At 33.5% G+C, this 20986-nt stretch overlaps 1 protein-coding gene across 2 annotated transcripts in view; it reads left to right on the top strand.

Moving 5' to 3' along the window:
* Positions 1–20986, top strand: part of sema3e (sema domain, immunoglobulin domain (Ig), short basic domain, secreted, (semaphorin) 3E) — a 52097-nt gene that overhangs the window by 21739 nt on the left and 9372 nt on the right. For both annotated transcript variants that reach the window (XM_051135175.1, XM_051135176.1), the window contains exons 2-10: positions 81–241; positions 2364–2423; positions 2568–2687; positions 10893–10986; positions 11743–11859; positions 16730–16872; positions 17364–17478; positions 19603–19672; positions 20272–20416. In XM_051135175.1, the coding sequence (XP_050991132.1) occupies positions 81–241; positions 2364–2423; positions 2568–2687; positions 10893–10986; positions 11743–11859; positions 16730–16872; positions 17364–17478; positions 19603–19672; positions 20272–20416 (1025 nt within the window). The remainder of the gene's footprint in view (positions 1–80; positions 242–2363; positions 2424–2567; positions 2688–10892; positions 10987–11742; positions 11860–16729; positions 16873–17363; positions 17479–19602; positions 19673–20271; positions 20417–20986) is intronic.

The raw sequence follows: 20986 nt of genomic DNA on the forward strand, positions 1-20986 counted from the left end.
TTAATTAGTTGTACTAATTTCTAAACCACCAAAAATAGCATTTTCAGAACATAAAAATACTATCTAATTTCTGTCTATAGAGTTATGGGAGCTGAACAGGACGAGGGTGTTCCAGGCCGGAGAGGGGCATCTGCAGCACTACAGTATGTTACTGGACGAGACTCGGGAAAGGCTGATCATCGGAGGAAAAGACATCCTGTACTCTCTCAATCTGGAGCGCATCACTGCCCCTCACAAAGAGGTACATGCATTTACGTAGATGTTGGGATCATGTCTGTCCAGCATTGGGATTTGGGCATCATGTCTGTCCAGCATTGTCATCTGAGCGTGTGTGTGCATGTGTGGTACACTTCATCGCCATCATTTGGCACATTGGGGAAAGCAATTTACGTCTGTTGCTAAATAAATCTCAGGATGAAGGCACACATACTTATTAAATAAATAAAAACAGCACTCATTTAAATAGAACACAGAGATTGTATTGCAGCCATCTGTTTCCCCTACAATTCACAAATATTCACAAATCCTTGTGCTCATTTTTAGGTTGTTGCACTCAAACTCTCATTATGTTGTTGAATTATATATGAATTCTGCATTATGTATGCAGTTAGTACTGTGTTACACTTATTGTCGTGGATGCAGCATCATGCAAAAGCAGATGTTTTTGGTTTTCAGTTGCATTGTAGAAATACCTGTTAACAGGTGTCAGCCCTACTTTATGCACAAAAGAATGTGCATGATAATAGGGTGGTTAAGCAACCATTCCACTTTCTCTGACATTCATGTAGGCTTTGATTTTCACATTTCGGGCCCTAATGGCGGTCGCATGCGACTTTAAGATCAGAAGCAGTCATTATCCTCCTTTTTTTTGCACTGGAAAAATGAATGAATAATGAATGTACACTGCCGTTCAAAAGTTTGCAATCAGTAAGATTTGTAATGTTTTTTTTAAAGAAGTGCACATCAAGACTACATTTATTTGTTAAAAAACAGAAAAAAACAGTAATATTGTTAAATATTATTGCAATTTAAAATAATGGTTTTCTATTTTAATATACTTTAAAATATAATTTATTCCTGTGATGCAAAGCTGAATTTTCAGCATCATTACTCTAGTATTCAGTGTCACATGATTCTTCAGAAATCATTCTAACATGCTGATTTATCATCAGAGTTGGAAACGAATTTACAAAAAAGGAATAAATTACATTTTTAAGTATGTTAAACTAGAAAACTGGTATTTTAAATTGCAATATTATTTCAGCAATAAATGCAGCCTTGATGAACATAAGAGACTTCTTTAAAAAACATTAAAAATCCTACTGATCCCAAACTTTTGAGTGGCAGTGTATGAATATAAAAAAGTGGCCACTGATACATTTAAAGAAAAGCATAGTAGGTTTTCTAGCTAATTTACATATTTATGTAAGAATTGTAAAATAATTATTTTGGATATAATTGTTCATAACAGCAATTTTACAGAAATAGTATTTAAAAACGTACATTTTAGTACACAAAAATTTCTAACTCTTAAATCCCGCTCATCGTTTTAATAAGAATGCCATCTGTATGTTGGTCACATACAGTTCAGTCGCAGAAGTTAACATATTTTGATGCTAAAGCTAAAAATAGAAATGAATGACTTCCGTCTGATGTTTTTCCGAGATAGTAGTAAATAGGTAGCTTTGCTGAGATGAAGTAAATAGTATTACATAAGAATCATGTTATGCAATAGCTTTTTATAGCCCGCTCATGTAAGTCTTTATCTCATGTGAGTGTGCATGATTTTAAACACATTTGTCCAAAGTACTATTTATTTCTTCATGTGTGAAATCTGAAGAATTTGGAACAATATTTGTGAACTAAATAAAAGCCTCTCAGGGACCATTATAATTAGTGGGTTATAAAAAGTTATAATTCACTACACACTTTCAGGAAAAATGTTACAAGAGCTATTACTGGGCCAATACCCTTTTTTAAATTACTCTTAGACTATATATTCCATTTAGGTGTTAATATGTAGCTTTTAAAGTTCTAATATGTACCCTTTAGGGGTAAATAAGGTACAAAGATTTACATTTATACAATTGGCAATGCTTTTATCCAAAGCGACTTACATTACAATCAAGTTGTACCTACATTTGATCAGTTCATGCATTTATCTGGGAATTAAACTCATTAGCCTGTCTTTGCTAGCAGCATGCTCTACTGTTTGAGCTACAGGAATGCAGACAGTTTAAATGTCTTTCATGCAACCACAGGTCAAAAAAATACAACAATGACTATGTTCAGCCAAGTACAGCAGGACATTTCAGTGCCAGAACAACAAGACCAGAACTCATACGTTTGTTCCTCTGTTTTAGATACACTGGGCGAGCTCTGAGGAGCAAGTGGGGGATTGTTTAATGCAGGGCAGAGAGAAGGTAAATCTGTTATACATCCTGTATATGTGACACAGTGATATCCTGTTGCATGGCTACACTGTTTATCTTGAAATGTGTTAAAAGCATTCTTAAAACTACTTTTCTTTATCTCTGTATCTCTTTCCCATTGTCTCTCTCTTTCAGCCGGAGTGTGCAAACTACATTAAGCTGGTGCAGCATTATAACAGCACCCACCTGTTAGCATGTGGGACTGGCGCCTTCAGCCCAGTGTGTGGATACATCAGAGTAGGCCGTGGAACTGAGGTAAATCTGCTGTGGCAGTGTTTTTCTCTTGTTGTAGTTTTTTAAATATGTTTTAAATATATATATTCACAGGTGATGCACATTTTTAAATAATTAAAATAATATTGTTAATTTATATTGACAATTTATACATTATACTGTTTATACAGTCTCATTGCTGAGTATTTTTAAACTTTTTGACATTTGAATAGTAGTGGTTTCAACAAAACATATTAAGCAGCACACCTGTTTTTAACATTGATAATAAAAATACATATTTCTTGAGCAGCAAATCAGCATATTAGAATGATTTCTTAAGGATCATGTGACACTGAAGACTGGAGTAATGATGCTGAAAATTCAGCTTTGCGTCACAGGAATAAATTACATTGTATAATGTATTAAAATAAAAATCAGATATTTTAAATTGTAATAAGAGTCACAAACACTGTCGCCTCTTTTATCATTGAAACCCTCTTGTTTTTCAAAGTTAAAAGCTTTAAGGTGAACAAACGCAATGGAATTGGCATGTATTAAAACTGTAATGTTAGTCACGGTTGTTGACAACAAAGTCTCAGAGTTGCCTCAGTGACCGCAGCATCTTTGAAGCTTTTTATTGTATCGGAAGCAGACTGAGGTCGCATGTAGGGAGAACTCGAATATTCCCCCGGTGTCGCCTTTTGTCCTCTTTCTCTCTTATATTCCAGAAAACGTGTCTTGAGGAGGTCCTGTTTGTCTTCTCTGGAATGTGTCGTAGTGACTCATGGATGAATTGTTTCCAGTGTTGTGCTGTTGTTTGTCACCAGGGACAGTATTGGAAACTACCCCTGCAGTTTGCGATCGCCACACTCTCTGTATTCCCCACATGCTGGAGTCGTGCAGAGAGACTGCGATAATTGAAACCAGTCCGAGTGGTAACGAGTTAAAGCATTTAACATCTCAAGACACTAAAACATTGGTTGTGTTTTGAGTTCTGGAATCTTTGATTTGTAAAGAGATCCAGATGCTGTGTGTCACCGTGAGGTTTAGACGCGCATTTCTTTCGGTTTGGAGGGCTGTTTGATAACTTGGTGGCTGGTATTCGGCTTGCTGAAAGTTTGCAGTTGGAAGGAAAGAAATACTTATACATATGGAATTATATAATCGTTATAAGAAATGTTAAAAATCTAGTGGTTTAGAGAGACAGATATTGAAGAATGTGACCTACAGCTTCACTGCCGTGTGGAAACGTTGAAGGTTTTCATGCTTTGCATGCTAATTGTAATACTTAATCAATATTGAGGTTTGTTAATTTGTACTTGAAGCTTTAAAGAGTACAGGAAGTTACTGGGAATGGGATCTGGGCAGGTTGCTGTGTGGACTCGAACCTGCCCATAAGAGCACTAAAGCTCCAGCATGTCATTGTGCTTATGTCATTTCAACTTAAATAGCATATTCAGATCTGTTTTACAGGTTGTCCACAGCAGTATCGTTACTGTTAAAGGGATAGTTCACCCAAAAAATTAATTGCTCGCCCTTATGTCATTCCGAACCAGTAAGACCTTCATTCATCTTCACAATACAAATTAAGATGTTTTTGATGAAATCTAAGAGCTTTCTGACCCTGCATAGACAGCAACGCAATTATCACGTTCAAGGCCCAGAAAGGTCGTAAGGACATTATTAAAGTAGTCCATGTGAAATCAGTGGTTCAACAGTAATGTTGTTTTTGGAGGTTGCAAAATTTGTTGATGGCAGTTTTATACTACTGAGTTAATGGTAAAGATTCAGTGCAAAGGTCAATAAACTGCCATCAGAAGCACCTTAAACTTTTGTCATTGTAAAAAAAAATCATTGATCAAATTGTGTGATACACTGAGCTTATTATAGTTAATTATAGTATCCACCTTATTTTTCAGCGCAGAAAAAGCTGTAAAACTGTTTGCACTACAAACAAGTGTGTTCATAATTAAGATAATACATTAAAATAACAATGTAAGACGCACCAGTTTGCAATATCAAGCAGCAAACAAGCTGTTTTGTACAGCTAAAAATAGCTGTAATCTAGACACATTAAATTTACAAATGTGACCCTGGACCGCAAAACCAGTCTGAGGTAGCACAGGTATATTTGTAGCAATAAGCCAACAATGCATTGCATGGGTCAAAATTATAGATTTTTCTTTTATGCCAAAAATCATTAGGATATTATTTAAAGATCGTGTTCCATGAAGATATTTTGTAAATTTCCTACCATAAATAGTAATATGCATTGCGAAGAACTTCATTTGGACAACTTTAAAAGCGTTTTTTTTTTTTTGCACCCTCAGATTACAGATATTTAAATAGTTGTATTTCAGCCAAATGTTGTCCTATTCTAACAAACCATACATCACTGGAAAGCTTATTTATTCAGATAAATCTCAATTAAAAAAAAAAAAAAAAAAAAAAAAAAGACTGGTTTTGTGGTCCAGGGTCACAAAAGGCCACATCCATTCTTACAGGAAAAATAAGGTAGTTATAGTGTATATGCAATAACTGGTGCATTTACAGACTTTTTCGTCTTTTTCATTTCATTGACCGTTCACATTCTGACATTTTGCTCATGTAGTTTGAGTCCACTCTGTATCGTATCTCGATCACTTGCCTTCCTCGTTCCCTCTCCCCAGCAGCTTCCTGTCATTCTCTCTAACGAAGAGGCAAAACCCCAACAACAATAATGTAAAAGTGACAAAAAGTAGTACTGACGGTTCTTTCATTCTGAAGCAACTTTAACACTGTTCAACCGCCTGTGATGAAAGCCCAATCTCCAGAGAGACAGACATAGTTTGTTTTAGTGTGCGACGGGAAGTTTTATCATTCTCACTCTGTTAAAATCTCCAACCAAACATGCAGACAAGCAAAAACAAACATCTCCATCCTCCCAGGAGAGCCCCAGTCAAATTACAGAGCGGCTAATCACAGAGAAGCAAGCTTTATTTGAAGGAGCAGGCAAGAAGAAAAGAGCAAAGAGAAGACGTTTATTTGAAGGGAAACTGAGAATCTGGATTCTTTCCTGTGCCGCGTCGTGGCAGGCCGCCTGCAGCCTTTCTTTTCAGTCTTTTGGAGGTTTCAGGATGGAGAATTCCCTTCCCACCTCATTTCTGCTTTTTAGGTTCAGAGATCGGCACTCATGGCAGGGAAAAGGAAGCACTTCTGGCTCCCTGACCCTCCGGCAGAGGTGAAGGAGAGAGCCACGGGCGTTATGGGAGCCATGGGCAGGAGATCAGAGAGGGTTTAATTAGAGGAGACAGGCTTCAGCGGGGTGCCTGATAACTCCAGCGCTGAGCTGCAGGCCGCCAGCACACACCCTAAACACTCAGAGACATTAATGAGACGCATACGAGACACATATGCATCCGTGCACATAAGATATGAGCTTCAGATTCAGATATACACACAAGAGACGATGATGGATTCACATACCTGCACAATTATACACACACTCGGGCCTGGAGTGCTGGGATGACATGTTGCAGATGTAGCTATGATGACAGGAAAGACTGATAAAGCTACAGAGACACAGAGCAGAACAGGAGAGAGCGAGTGAGGGGTGTGTACGCGTACCCATAGGCGAACGGCCCAGCATGCATTCCTTCTCTAATATCGGGAATCTAAGAAACGTTCTGGCCCTTTGCGCCCATATGCACATCACCTGACACATCACAGCACACCGTTCCCTCTCACTGTCTCTTCTTTCACCGAAACCCTGCGTTTTCTCATGGGCTTAACACATGCTTATGTACTAATGCACCCACATCATACCTCACTCACACCTTAACACAATAAACACACAAAACTTTGTTCTGGAACATATTGAACATCCTATAATATAATATAATATAATATAATATAATATAATATAATATAATATAATATAATATAATATAATATAATATAATATAATATAATATAATATAATATAATATAATAATAATATAATATAATATAATAATATAATATAATATAATATAACATAATAATATAATATAATATAATATAATAATATAATATAATATAATATAATATAATATAAATTGTTAGTGTCAATTTATGCATTTGGGAGACTCTTTTTCATAATTACTTTTGTTGTCTTGAAATCTGGTTAAAGCATACTGCTTAAGGTACTGACAAATCTAATTATGAACTACATTTTAATGTAATTTCTATTAAAATGTATGTCATGTATTTAAATATATTTGTAATTATACATTTGTTATGATGATGTTGCAGTTTAGTGCTTAAAATATTTTAACTTTAAATATGGAATAATATAATGCAGTTGAAATTTTACATATTATTTGTTATTTAACAATCAAAAAAGTGTACTTTAAACATAGCAAAAGATGTTTAAAAATATTTAAATTACTTCAAAATAGTGACATTTTTAACTTGAGTAGTAAAAATTCTCACTTTATTTAATTAGATTTCATTTGACTGTCATTTTATTTCTTTGTCATTTCATATTATTTCTTTTTATCATTTTATTTCTTTTAATTTTGTCATTTTATTTCATTTTTTCCATTTCATTTCACAGTCATTTTATTTCATTTATTTTTGTCATTTAATTTCATTTTCTTTCACTTTATTTCTTTGTCCTTTTTTCATTTCTTTGTTATTTAATTTAAATTTCACTTTATTTCATTTTATTTCTTTGTCATTTTATTTCATGTCATTTTATCATTTTATTTCATTTTTTAATTTAATTTAACTCCATTTCTGTCATTTCATTTCTTTTCACTTTGTCTTTTTTATTTCAGTTTATTTCTGTCATTTTATTTTTGCCATTATATTTAGTTTTATTTCTTTTGCCGTTTATTTTAATTTCATTTCACTTTTTAATTTAATTTTATTTCTTTTCTTTTTGCATTTCATTTCTTTGTCATTTAATTTATTAAATTGAATTTCCTTTCACTTTATTGCTGTATTTTTTTTTCATTTCTTTGTAGTTTAATTTAATTTCGCTTTATTTCATTTTATTTCTTTGTCATTTTATTTAATGCCATTTTATCATTTTATTTTTTTTTCAGTCCATTTAACTTTGTCATTTCATTTCACTCCATTTCTTTATTTCATTTTTTTAAACTTTTTGTCATTTTCCATTGCTATTTAATTTAATTTCGCTTTTCAATTTTATTTAATTTTATTTCTTTTTGTCATTTAATTTGATTTAATTTCCTTTTATTTCTTACTGTCATTTTTTCTATTTAACTTCTTTGCCATTTAATTTAATTTCACTTTATTTAATTTCATTTCTTTGTCATTTTATTTCATTTCACTTTATTTGTCTTTTTTTAATTTTGTTTTACTTTTTGTCATTTTATTTCAATTTTTCATATAACTTGAGTAGTAAAAAATAAATACATAAAAAATAAATAAACTGTAAATATAAATAAAATAAATAATTTTAAAATAGTTTATATTTTATTATTAATATTTAATACATTTATTGTACACACTCATAAATGATATATATATTTTTTCACCTTTAAGGCTTTTTCATCTCTTGCAGTTCACTTGGTTTTGAACCAGCCCTTCACACACATCACTATTAGTTCCACCGACACTCAGTTTTGATTTTCTGAGGCTGTCAGTTTCAGCTGATGTCTCACCTAACATTTCAGCCCTCCTGACAAGATGCAACACGATCGCAAAACCTCACTCAAATCCGAACCATGTGTCCTTCCGCAAGGTGTGCATGTGAGTTTGTGTATATTTGGCTCATCAGCCATAAGGTGTGCTGATTACCATGTGAATCTCACACCGTTTCATCTCGTCTACGCCACGAAAGTTACTTCAGGCACATCATCTGCTCGAGCAGACGTCCACATTTTCAACCATGTGTGCTGGCCACAAGTGCTGATGCTATCGGCATGATGATCACAAGACTGTGTTAAGTAAGATTTGTACGTTTGCAAAGGACCTTACGGCCCTTCGGCATATACCAGCACGTCGACCGCAGCCAACCTTTATGATTTATTCCCATAATTCTCCCATGTAACAGCACGCTTCATAAAATGAAACTGAAGTTATGGGTTTGGCTAAGGATTTATTTCCATTCCAGCTTCATATGAAGTAATGATCGGAAAAACGTCTACCTGCGGAAGAACAATCGTAAGACAGGAAATGATGGATGGACTGGTGTTACATGTCTGGTGTTTGTTTCTCCAGGATCACACGGTGTGAGAACACATAAATCAAGCTTGTGAAAGCCTGTTTTGTGACACATGTTGTGCGGCTTATACCGTCACCTTCTGGTAAAAGTGTGCTTTGCAATAACTGTAGGGAGAGAGTGATTCTTCAAAAGGCTTTTCATGTGGGGAAAGACTTGCAATCTCACTTTACCCTCCATTGCTTCACCTAAATGTTATATTTCCCCTGAGACTTTAGGAAATGCAGTAAAGGCTTGTGTTTTTTGATGAAAAGCTACTGTAATATACACTGATACTGATGTGTTAATACATTACACTCTATGATACTACTTGCCTGCAGGCTGATTGATTATTTTCAGTTTTTTCTTTATTCTCCTTGCTGCAGTGCCAAGGACTGCATACTTTGCAGTGTCAGATTTCTATTTTGTCTACCCTGCTGAAAATACCAGCTTACACCAGCATGACTTTTCCTGCTGTTCACCAGCAAAACTAATAATGAAGCTGCTCAACCAGCATGATGTTTCTGTTGAAGCTGGTTGACCAGCTCTCACTGGTTAAGCTTTTTAAGGAGGTAGAGGGTACGCCGGCATATCAGCAAGTCATGCTGAGGATCTCGTGCTCGAGCATATAAAAACACAGTGTATGCTGGTGATGAACAGATGGCATTTTGAGTGGGGATAATGTCATGAGAAAAATAAGTCACATTAATGCTTGATGGAATAGCTTTTATTCTGTTAAATCAGCTGATTGATTATTAATTAATTAATTAATTTACTTATCTGTTTATTTATTTTACTACTACTACATCTGCTGCTGCTATTTTTATTATCATTATTATAGATTATCAAAGAAATAAAAAACTTTGTTGTTGTTATTATTACTACTACTACTACTACCACCTGAAACATCAATAAATCATCTAAATCGTGGTTTACTTCGTCTAATAATGCAAATGTACGTATATATTGTGTGGTTAGTAAATTAATTGTATTAGTTTGACAGCTGTTATGTTTATGAAAGTTTATTTTTTTATTTTATTTTATTTATTTTGTTTTATTATTTATTACCCTTTATTTATTTATTTATTTATTTCATTTACCTTCATTGTATTTTTTGTAATTTAATTTAATTTATTTTTGTCATTTCATTTCTTTGTCCTTTTATATCATTTTATTTCTTTGTCATATTATTTTATTTTAATTTTATGTCATTTTATTGCCTTTTATTCTTTAATGTAATTTTATTTCATTTTGTTATTTCATTTCATTTGTCATTTTATTTTAATTTTGTCATTTTATTTAATTTTGTTTCTGTTTATACCATTTTATTTAATTTAATTTGTTTTAATTATTTAATTTAATTTAATTTTTTGTAATTTCATTTCATTTCCTTTTGTCATTTCATTTTATTTCATTTAATTTATTTTCTTTTTCAGTCATTTTTTAATTTTTTCATTTAATTTTGTAATTATTTCATTTTGTTTGTTTATACCATTTTATTTCATTTATTTCTTTTTATTTCTTTGTTATTTCATTTCATTGTATTTTTGTAATTTAACTTCTTTGTCATTTTATTTAATTTCATTTATTTTTGTCAATTTATTTTATTTCATTTTATGTCATTATTTCATTTAATGTCTTTTTGTCTATTTCATTTCATTATTTTATTTTATTTCATTTCAAAATAATTTTGTTTTTATTTCATTTATTTTCATTTTATTTATTTTTGTCATTTTATTTCATTTTACTTAAGTCATTTTATTTAATTTCTGTCATTTTGTTTTATTTTATTTCTTTTATCATTTTATTTTATTTCTTTTCTAAGACATTTTATTTTTTAATTTAATTTTGTCATTTTATTTCATTTTATTTCTTGTCATATTATTTTTTTATTACTTTTTATTTATTTTTAAGCTATTTTATTTCATTTAATTGTCATTTATTTTATTTCATTTATTTTTTATTATATATATATATTTTTTAAATTAATTTTATTCCATTTTATTTCTTTTTATTTATATTTAGCTTGTTAAATGTGTGTGTTTATGTTCCAACAGGATGGAGAGTTCAGGCTGGAGTCTGATCACATAGAGAGTGGCAGAGGAAGATGTCCATTTCATCCCAACAGCCCTTCAGCTTCCACCATGCACCGTAAGCATTCATCAGTTCATCCAGCAGCTTTCCACAGAATAACCTCTCCTCCAGTCCTCCATTTAATATTCTCAGCTTTTTCCTCCTTTTGTTTACATCCAAACATCTTTGATCCCATTATAACTTTATTTTTCGGTAGCTTCCCCCATCTCCTTTTCATCTGGATGTGTGTTCTTGAGTTTTGAAAGGAAGAAAGTGCATTTTGAGCCAGGGGCCACCGAGCATGAAAGCTCTAAATAACACACTTCAGCTCCAGTCCTTCAGAGCGCTCATTCACAAGGCGGCAGGGATTTGATTGAAGGGAAATTGAGAGATGAATTTGATGACTTCCTTTCTGACAGCAGCTGCAGACTGTTTTCAGCTGGGTTTATTAATTTAGTCTCTCCCAGCCGGCCCAGCATCAGGATCGTTCATAATAAAGAATCTTTAGATGCTAAATTGATATTGCCCTGTAGATCATTACTTCGTGACTTACCGCAGGATTTATTACTCACACTGCTGAAAGAGAGACTGTTATTTACAGTATCTGCAGTGCCACCTAGTGGTATCTCAATATATGACAAACACATTACTAGAGCTGTTATGCATTAGCCTAAGTATTCAGTAATGCAACATTTGACAGTAAATTATTTAAAACACAAGACAAAACACTTCAGCTTTACATATTAAATGCAACAAGTATTTACTAATTTTGATTCCATCATTTTCTGTTTTCTCTCTCTCTCTGTCTCTCTCCAAATTATGTTTGATTGACAGGTGGGGAGTTGTTTGTTGGCTTGTACACTGATTATTGGGAGAACGATGCCGCTCTATATCGTCTAGGCAACCGCAGCTTCATCAGGACTGAAGTGGGTGACAGACAGCAGCTGAATGGTGAGAGAAAACTGTTGAAAATACAAGCACTTTGTGTTGTAGATAATGGCTTCCTGGTGTCCTCAAAAAGTTTTATTTATTTATTTCTTTTTGTTTAACTAGCTTAGACTATCAGCACCAACAATTACACCAGTGATTTTAAGATAACATGGACCCCCCAAAATTTTAAAGTTGCAAATGCCGCTATATGTTTTCATGCATAATGGCTTAATTTATACTGTGAAGAATTAATGTTATAAATGTGTAAAATATTATTTGGAAATTACATTGAAAGGTGTACACTACTAGTCAGAAGTTTTTTAAAGAAATTTCTTCTGCTCACCAAGCCTGCATTTATTTGATCCAAAGTGCAGCAAAATCTGTAAAATTGTTAAATGTTTTTATTATTTAAAATAACTGTTTTCTATTTAAATATATTTTAAAATGTAATTTATTCCTGTGATTTTAAAGCTGAATTTTTAGCATCATTACTCCAGTCACATGATCCTTCAGAAATCAAATCATTTTAATATTCTGATTTGCTGCTCCAAAAACATTTATTATTATTATTATTATTATTATGTTGAAAACAGCTGAGTAGAATTTTTTTCAGGTTTCTTGGATGAATAGAAAGGTCAGAAGAACAACATTTATCTGAAATAGAAATCTTTTGTACTATTATAAATGTTTTTTATCATACTTTATCATACTTTTAATCAATTTAAAGCATCCTTGCTAAATAAAAGTATTAATTTCTATAATCCCCCCCCCCAAAAAAAAAATATATATATATATTTTCTATTATACTGACTCCAAGCTTTTAAATGGTATTGTATAATGTTACAAAAGCTTTTTATGAAATGCTGATTTTTGGATCTTTTTATTCATCAGAGAATCCTGAATAAATGTTTTCAACTGTTTTAAATATTTATGAAAATATTAATAATAATAATAATGATAATAATAAATGTTTCTTGAACAGCATATCAGCATGTTAGAGTGATTTCTGAAGGATCATGTGACACTGAAGACTAAACTAATGATGCTGAAAATTTTTCTTTAATCACAGGAATAAATTACATTTTAAAATATATTTAAATAGAAAGCAATTATTTCAGATAGTAAAAATATTTCACAATATTACTGCTTTTGCTGTATTTTAGATCAAATAAATGCAGGCTTGTAGAGCAGAAGAGACCCCTTTTGTTAGATGTATTATTTAATCAATTTAATCAATTTAAGTTTTTAAAATATCTATATATTTAAAATTTGTTTTATTATTACAACAAATGTCTCTATAAACATAATTTACATTAAAGATATTTAAAATAGAAATGTGCTTTTTTTATTAGGCTTAAATTACATGATATACATGAAAACATTGTTTTAACAAAGCAATGATAATCTTTTTTTATGGTTTTCATGGTGACATGAAGTTACATCACTGTAACTTCAGTAACACAGGGAATATCGGATGCAAAATTCATTTTTACATGGTCTTTGCATATAAATGTGCCTTAGCAGCGTGTGGACACAACCACCCTGCAATGATAAAAATCCATTCACTCACGTTTTTTTTAATCCTCAAAAAAACATAACAGTCTTAGTTGTCAAGCCATTTTGATTTTCTGAGCAGTGAGCAGGAAGTTTAACCAAAGTATGTTGTAGACATTCACAGACACGAACTTGTGGAAAATGGGCATCCAATGTCTGCTCTATTTACACTAAATTTATAGCTATTGAAAATAAAACAATCATGCATGTAAATGTGCATACGTAGAACCAAATAGAGCAATACAACAGAATTCGAGATTGATGTACAGGCCGTCCTGTGTGTGGTTTAGAGAGGTCTGCGGCATCCTGCTGTGAGCCCGTTTAATGCTTCCCTTTGCTGTATATCTCCTCCTGCAGCCGTACAGAGATCTGGCCTTCAGCCCAGACCGATACGACTGAGCCCAGCAAGAGTGATGCTTTTACCATGCGTATCACTGTAGCAAGGCTTGTGGCCTCATTGTAGGTGCAGTTAACACATCAGCTCCACGCCAAGTATGACTGGAGATATATTCACAGTGGTGTACTACAATACTACTACTGCTATTTTTGCAATGTGTATGCTGTGCACACTATCCAACTGCATACAGTTAAAGTCAAAAGTTTACATACACCTTGCAGAATCTGCAAAATGTTAATTTTACCAAAATAAGAGGGATCATGCAAAATGAATTGTATGTACTTTATTTGAACCCTTTCCAACAATGACTGTATGATTTTGAGATCCATCTTTTCACACTGAGGACAACTGAGGGACTCATACGCAACTGTTACAGAAGGTTCAAATGCTCACTGATGCTCCAGAAGGAAACACAATGCATTAAGAGTTGGGGGTGAAAACTTTTGAACAGAATGAAGATGTAGACATTTTTCTTATTTTGCCTAAATATCTTTTTTTTCCCATTTAGTATTGTCCTTCAGAAGACAAAATAAGTTAAATTTACCCTGATCTTCAAATTCCAAAAATATTCACCCCCCCCCCGGCCCCCCCGGCTCTTAATGCATTCGGTTTCCTTCTGAAGCATCAGTGAGCTTTTGAACCTTCTGTAATAGTTGCATATGAGTCCCTCAGTTGTCCTCAGTGTGAAAAGATGGATCTCAAAATCATACAATCATTGTTGGAAGGGTACAAATACACAAAAATGCGGAAAAACCAAATCATTTGTGGGACCTGAAAGATTTTTCTTAAGAACAGCGGGCAGTTTAGCAGTTTAACTGTTCAGGACAAGCAAGGGACTTACGAACAACTATCACTAAACAAAAAAAATAACATGCATTTTGTATGTTCCCTTTTATTTTGGTAAAATTAACATTTTGCAGATTCTGCATGGTGTATGTAAAGGTTTGACTTCAACTATATATGGATGGAATGCATAGATCCCAGAATGTGCATTTAAATGTCCATTAAATTCTGCATGAATTAAGCTTTTGTATTCATTCTGAATATAGACTGAGTGTGTGTCAGGCAGATGTTGAGTCTGTGTTAAGAATACAGTGTTGTCTCACACTTCTGACTTGTGATTCCGACCCCTGCTGCGCTGCATTAATCATACAGAGAGACAGAGAGCGAGGTGTTTGACACAGACCATCCATCTCTCTAACATCCATTCAGACATAATAAACCACGGTCAAATACCATCACATCCTTAGGTCATCTGCTCGATAACATACGAGTGCGTCATGCAGAGCGTAGAGCACGACTCTGTGGAGGCTTTTACATTTTCTGTGTGTGCTCGATAGTCTGGGGTTGAGTTCTGTTCATGTTTTGAATGGTGTTAACTGGTGTTAAGTATTCTCGCTGCTGACTCATGAATCGCTGAAGATCTAATCCCACTCACATTCACTGCACAAAGCTGTAGCGGCCTCCGACATGCGGATCATGCTGTATAATAAGATAGTGGATTTATTCATATTAGATTATATAAGGCAAATGCATTTTACACATTAAAATGGTAGATGTATCTGAATTTTCAGCATCTATTACTCCAGTCTTCAGTGTCACATGATCCTTCATAATCATGATCATTCTGGTATTTTTGTGGATGCTGTGTGATGCATTCTTTGTATGGAAAGTTTAATAAACAGCATTTATCTGAGATAGACAGAACTCCTTTGTAGCATTGTAAATGTCTTTAATGTCACATTTGATCAATTTCATGCATTCTTGCAGAATAAATGTTTTGAATTAAAATTTAAAGGAATAGTTCAGACAAAAATGAAAATTACCCCATGATTTACTCGCCCTCAAGCCATCCTAGGTGTATATGACTTTCTACTTTCAAACAAATACAATTGGAGTTATATTAAAATGTCCTGGCTCTTCAGGGTTGCCAGTTTTTCACAACAAAACCTGCTGAATTGCTACTCAAAACTAGCCCAAAAGTAGCCCAATCGCATTTTGAGGGGGGACCCCATCACATATAAAAATACACTTTTTTTGCAGGGGTTTCCCTGGTAAAATTAGCATTCCAGGGGCTAAATATTACATTATTGGGGTCGCTTCAACCCACAGACATGAAAAACAACCAGCAGCAAGTGTTAAAGTAGCCCAATTCCGCAGAAAAACTGCCGTCTTGGCCACGCTGTTACTCGTCCAAGCTTTATAATCTTTATGGCTGTTAAGATTTAGTGGAAACTAGAAACTATGATTTATAAAGTTTTAAATATTGATTTTTTTTGTGCACAAATGCATTTATTCACTTCAGAAGGCCTTTATTAACCACCCAGAGCCGTGTGGAGCACTTTTTATGATGGATGGATGCACTTTATTGGACTTAAAAAAATTCAACAGCCATTCACTGCCATTATAAAGCTTGGAACAGCCAGGACATTTTTTTTTAATGTAACTCCTATTGTATTTGTCTGAAAGAAGAAAGTCATATACACCTAAGATGGCTTGAGGGTGAGTAAATCATGGGGTAATTTTAACTTTTGAGTGACCTATCCCTTTAAGCAACAACAAATGGTTTTTAACATCTAATAAGAATCATTATTAATAATTGAGCACCAATAGTAATTGATAAATTGATAGTTTTTACAAAAATATTAATGCTAATAATAAATGCTTCCTGAGAATAATTTGTGAAGGATCATGTGACAAGACTAGAGTAATGGCTGATGATGAAACTGCATAAAAATATATTAAAATAGAACTTTTTTAAAACTGTAGTAATATTAAAAAATATTTACTGTTTTTGATTGCATGAATGCAGCTTTGATGAGCATTAGAAGCTTCTTTTAAAAACATGAAAAAAATGATAATCCTATCTTTTACCAGTATATACAAGTGTATGTTTCTCTGTAATTCTAAACATATCTCTTTCTTTTTTTTGCCCTATAGAACCCAAGTTTGTGGGTTCCGCAGTGATCCCTGACAATGACGATCCTGCTGACGACAAGGTCTACTACTTCTTCACTGAACGAGTGACCAACACGGAGGGAGGAAACAAAGCTGTTTACACCAGAGTGGCCAGAGTCTGCGCGGTACGGCACATAGATACTAAAAACATGCTCATTAAGCTCCTTGACTCAAATTAGTCTTGTTTAGCATTTAAAAGCATGATCTTTAATGCTTAGAGAAAGCATTCACTTAGCGTTCTTCCTTATCTCAATAACATTCTGTCAGTTGATGCAGGAATCCTCTAGGAAAGATTTTTAACCATTTTTTTTCATAAATGCCAATGACGTCAACACTGCTTGTGTTGCTTTATTATGGCCATTCAGTGACATGAAAACCAACAGACATATAATATAATGAAATGCATACAGAAACAAAATGACGATGCTTTTTGCTCCCATAATGGTCCAAATTTTGCTCCATAGCAACATCAACCAGCAGGGGAGTCATTTCTCAAGCTAACCAGCCAAGCACTGGCCAATTACTTTTTGTCTTTGTCAAAATTGTGTGCTGCAAGACAGCACCACCCATAGGTCAGGTGAAATTAAGTGTCTTTTTATCTCTTCCCCGCTGTCAGAATGACCAGGGTGGTCAGAGGATGCTGGTAAACAGATGGAGCTCTTTCCTGAAGACTCGTTTGATCTGCTCAGTGGCTGGACCCAACGGCATTGACACACACTTTGATGAGCTCGGTAGGGGACTTTTCACTTTCTGTTATCTTCTCCATCGGCCTTTTTCATGCCTGTCTAAAACCATGAAAGTATTTCACCCTCTACCTCATCATGGGATTGGGATTTTAGCCAATAATTGTGATCTCTGAAGAGAATGCAAGATATGTTATGAAACCTAATTTGTTTACTTTCACTCCAGATGAAAACTCTGTAGCTTGTTTAAGATTGGAAGAACATATTAGTCCTAGGTCTAAAATTGTGTTTTTGATGTAGTTTTTCAAACATCACAGACTTTGCTTATTTTGTAGTGCAAGGGATTATGGGTGATTTTAGCCTATTAAGCTTGCACATATACATACTGAAATGTGCTTGCACTTAAAAATACATATAAAATTGCCTTTACTTTTATGCACGTGGCAGATGCTTTCATCCAAAGTGATATACATTGCATTCATAGTATGCATTTTATCACTTCTTGCTTTCCCTGGGAATCAAACCCACGTTCTTGGTATTGCTAGTGTCTTCCTCTTCTGTTTGACCTTCTGTAAAATCAACCAGAAACAGTATATAATCTGGTTAACTTTGACATATTTGTGACGAATTATCATGATATTACATACTGTGTAAAGAAGATAGTGTGCAACTTTTGATTTAGCTCTTGTGTTGGTAATATACAGAGGAAGTCAGTGTCACGCTCTGAGCAGTATCTGGAATCCATCAGCGTATATCAAGATGGGCTGCATGACCCAAATGGCCACAATAGCACAAAAAAGAAGAAAAACTGCAGTTTTAGCCTCAGATGAGCCGTTTCTTCCAGCTCAGTGATTCTATTTATTAGATGCCTCAGAGCAAAACTGTTGATAAATCCGTTTTTGCTTTTCACATTTTGCTTTTTGCTATAGAGATTTCATCAGGTATCCATCCATCCAACCATCTGTCCATCCGGATAAGTTTGCAATAGATCTCTGTGTCTTCACAGTGTAAGCCAGCGGTGTGAATTGAAACTCTAAATCTGTTTGACCAGCTGTGCTGCTTAACCATCACCAAACTTTGTAATCTTGTTAGATCTCTCTGATGGACCCTTTGACCTTTAAATGAAAGCTCATTTGTTTCTGCACTAAGGTCCTATTAAAAACCTCAGCTGTTCCAATGATGGTTCCAATTATGTTTTTTGGCATTGTGATTTTTGTAGTCATTCATTTATATTTCGCAAAATTTGTTATATTTATACACACTAAAAATGCTGGGTTAAAAGCAAACCAGAACTGGGTGAAAAATGGACAAACCCAGTGATTGCATTGTTTCTACCTAGCTTTGGGTTGCTCTGGGTAGTATCATTTAACTTAACTATTGTTTAAAAATACTATTTCTTGCTTAAAATTTAATTTAATTAATAAGTTAATTATTTGTTTATAAGTCGAATAGATAATAATTAAATAAACATTTTTAATTGGCTATTAATGTTCACCTTTTGATTATTGCTGATGTATCTAGTAATTATGTGTCTGATTTTTAATTTACAACCTATTTTGGGATCATTTTAAGCCAGCTATGTAGTCATTTTTAAACAATAGTTTAGTTAAAACTACAGAAGGGTCGATTAAACATTTAACTGCTGGGTTTGTCCATGTTTCATTGTTAAAAGTATGTATATATATATAAATGATACATTCATTATTTTTCTTACTAATGATGTATTGTTTGGCTTTGATAAGTGTAAAGAAACTTCATTTTTATGCATTTGGCAGCTGATTTTATACAAAGCGTCATGCACTACATTCAAAGTACACATTTTATCAGTTCTTGCTTTCATTATGACTTGAACCCACTTAGCATTTCTAGCACTACAGGAAAGCAGTTTTATCTTAGTAATTTTCTATTTAATTAAAAAAACAAATAAAATTGGTCCAAAAAAACTGAATTCTGTAGAGGTTAAACTGGGGTGGATGAAATCCTTTGAAAATTTAATAATTAACAAAATAATCATAAAAATGCTTCATTAAAAAAAAAAATAAAAAATATATATATATATATATATATATATATATATATATATGTGAGTGTTTTTAAATTATTAAAATATATCAACTTAAAACCTATTTAATGGCAATACATTTTTGTGTGTGTATCTATGTGTAATTTTAGAGGATGTGTTCGTGCTACGGAAGAAAGATGAGAAAAATTCAGAGATCTTTGGTCTGTTCAGCACCACCAGGTGAGGTCACATGTGTCACTGAACAGAGCTACCAGTCAAAAGTTTTTGAACAGTAAGATTTTTTAATGTTTTTTTGTATTTATTTGATGCAAAATACAGCAAAAGCAGTAATATTGCGAAATATTTTTACTATTTAAAATAACTGCTCTCTATTTGAATATATTTTAAAATGTAATTTATTCCTGTGATCAAAGCTGAATTTTCAGCAGCATAACACCAGTCTTCAGTGTCACATGATCCTTCAGAAATCACTCTAATATGCAGATTTGCTGTTCAAGAAACATTTTTTCAGCAGCAAATCAGAATATTAGAATGATTTCTGAAGGATCATGTGACTGGAGTAATGATGCAAAAAATTCAGCTTTAAAATCACATAGATATATTACATTTTAAAATATTTTAGTTATTTTTAAATAGTAAAAATATTTAAAAATTTTACTGGTTTTGCTGTACTAATTGCAGGCTTGGTGAGCAGAAAATACTTTTTTAAAAAAAACATTAAAAACCTTACTGTTCAAAAACTTTTGGTAATATTCTTAGTTTATTTTGACGGTCAGCAGTCTGGATGCTCATCGGCATTGTTTTTTTTTTCCACTCAGCGCCGTGTTTAAAGGATACGCAGTGTGCATGTATAACATGGAAGACATTCGTGCGGCATTTAACGGGCCTTTTGCACACCGGGAACGGACTGACCATCACTGGAAGGTGTACGAAGGCAGGGTCCCCTACCCGCGACCTGGATCGGTGAGTGATATTTCCTTGTATACTGGCTCCATCAGTCACTTTGTGTCATCATATCAGAAAATCCCATTGTAGAAAATGTCACAGCATGTTGCATTTACACCTTTGACACACAGTGTCATTCAGAGGCCCACTTGAGTGAATGTTAAATTTTGGGTCTTATTTCTTAAGACACACAGAATCTCTCATGGCAGAAGAGTCTATTTTCAGCATGACTGTGCACATCACTATTCTCCTCGAGCGTATCATGCCAATTCTTTAACGTTAATGCCTGAAACCGAGCACTTTTGGAAATACTGTGAAATCGAGGCATTTAAATTGCTGTGGTGTGAATTATAATTATATCTGATGTGTGCTGATTAGTGTCCTTCTCTGGCTATTTATCTCCAGAGCTAGACTGGTTTCCAATAGTTAGTAATGACCTGTAATTCACAGTCATTTTCTCTGGTGTGTTATGTCTAGTCTCACATTGAAGAATCAGAGTATATCCATTGTTCACATTTTAGAATCCATGTGCAGTTATTCTTAGGAAAAGCATATGAAAAAAAGTACGTCTCTGACAGCTGACCTTTT

Source organism: Labeo rohita, chromosome 18 (assembly GCF_022985175.1).
Source record: "Labeo rohita strain BAU-BD-2019 chromosome 18, IGBB_LRoh.1.0, whole genome shotgun sequence".
NCBI classification, from domain to species: domain Eukaryota; kingdom Metazoa; phylum Chordata; class Actinopteri; order Cypriniformes; family Cyprinidae; genus Labeo; species Labeo rohita.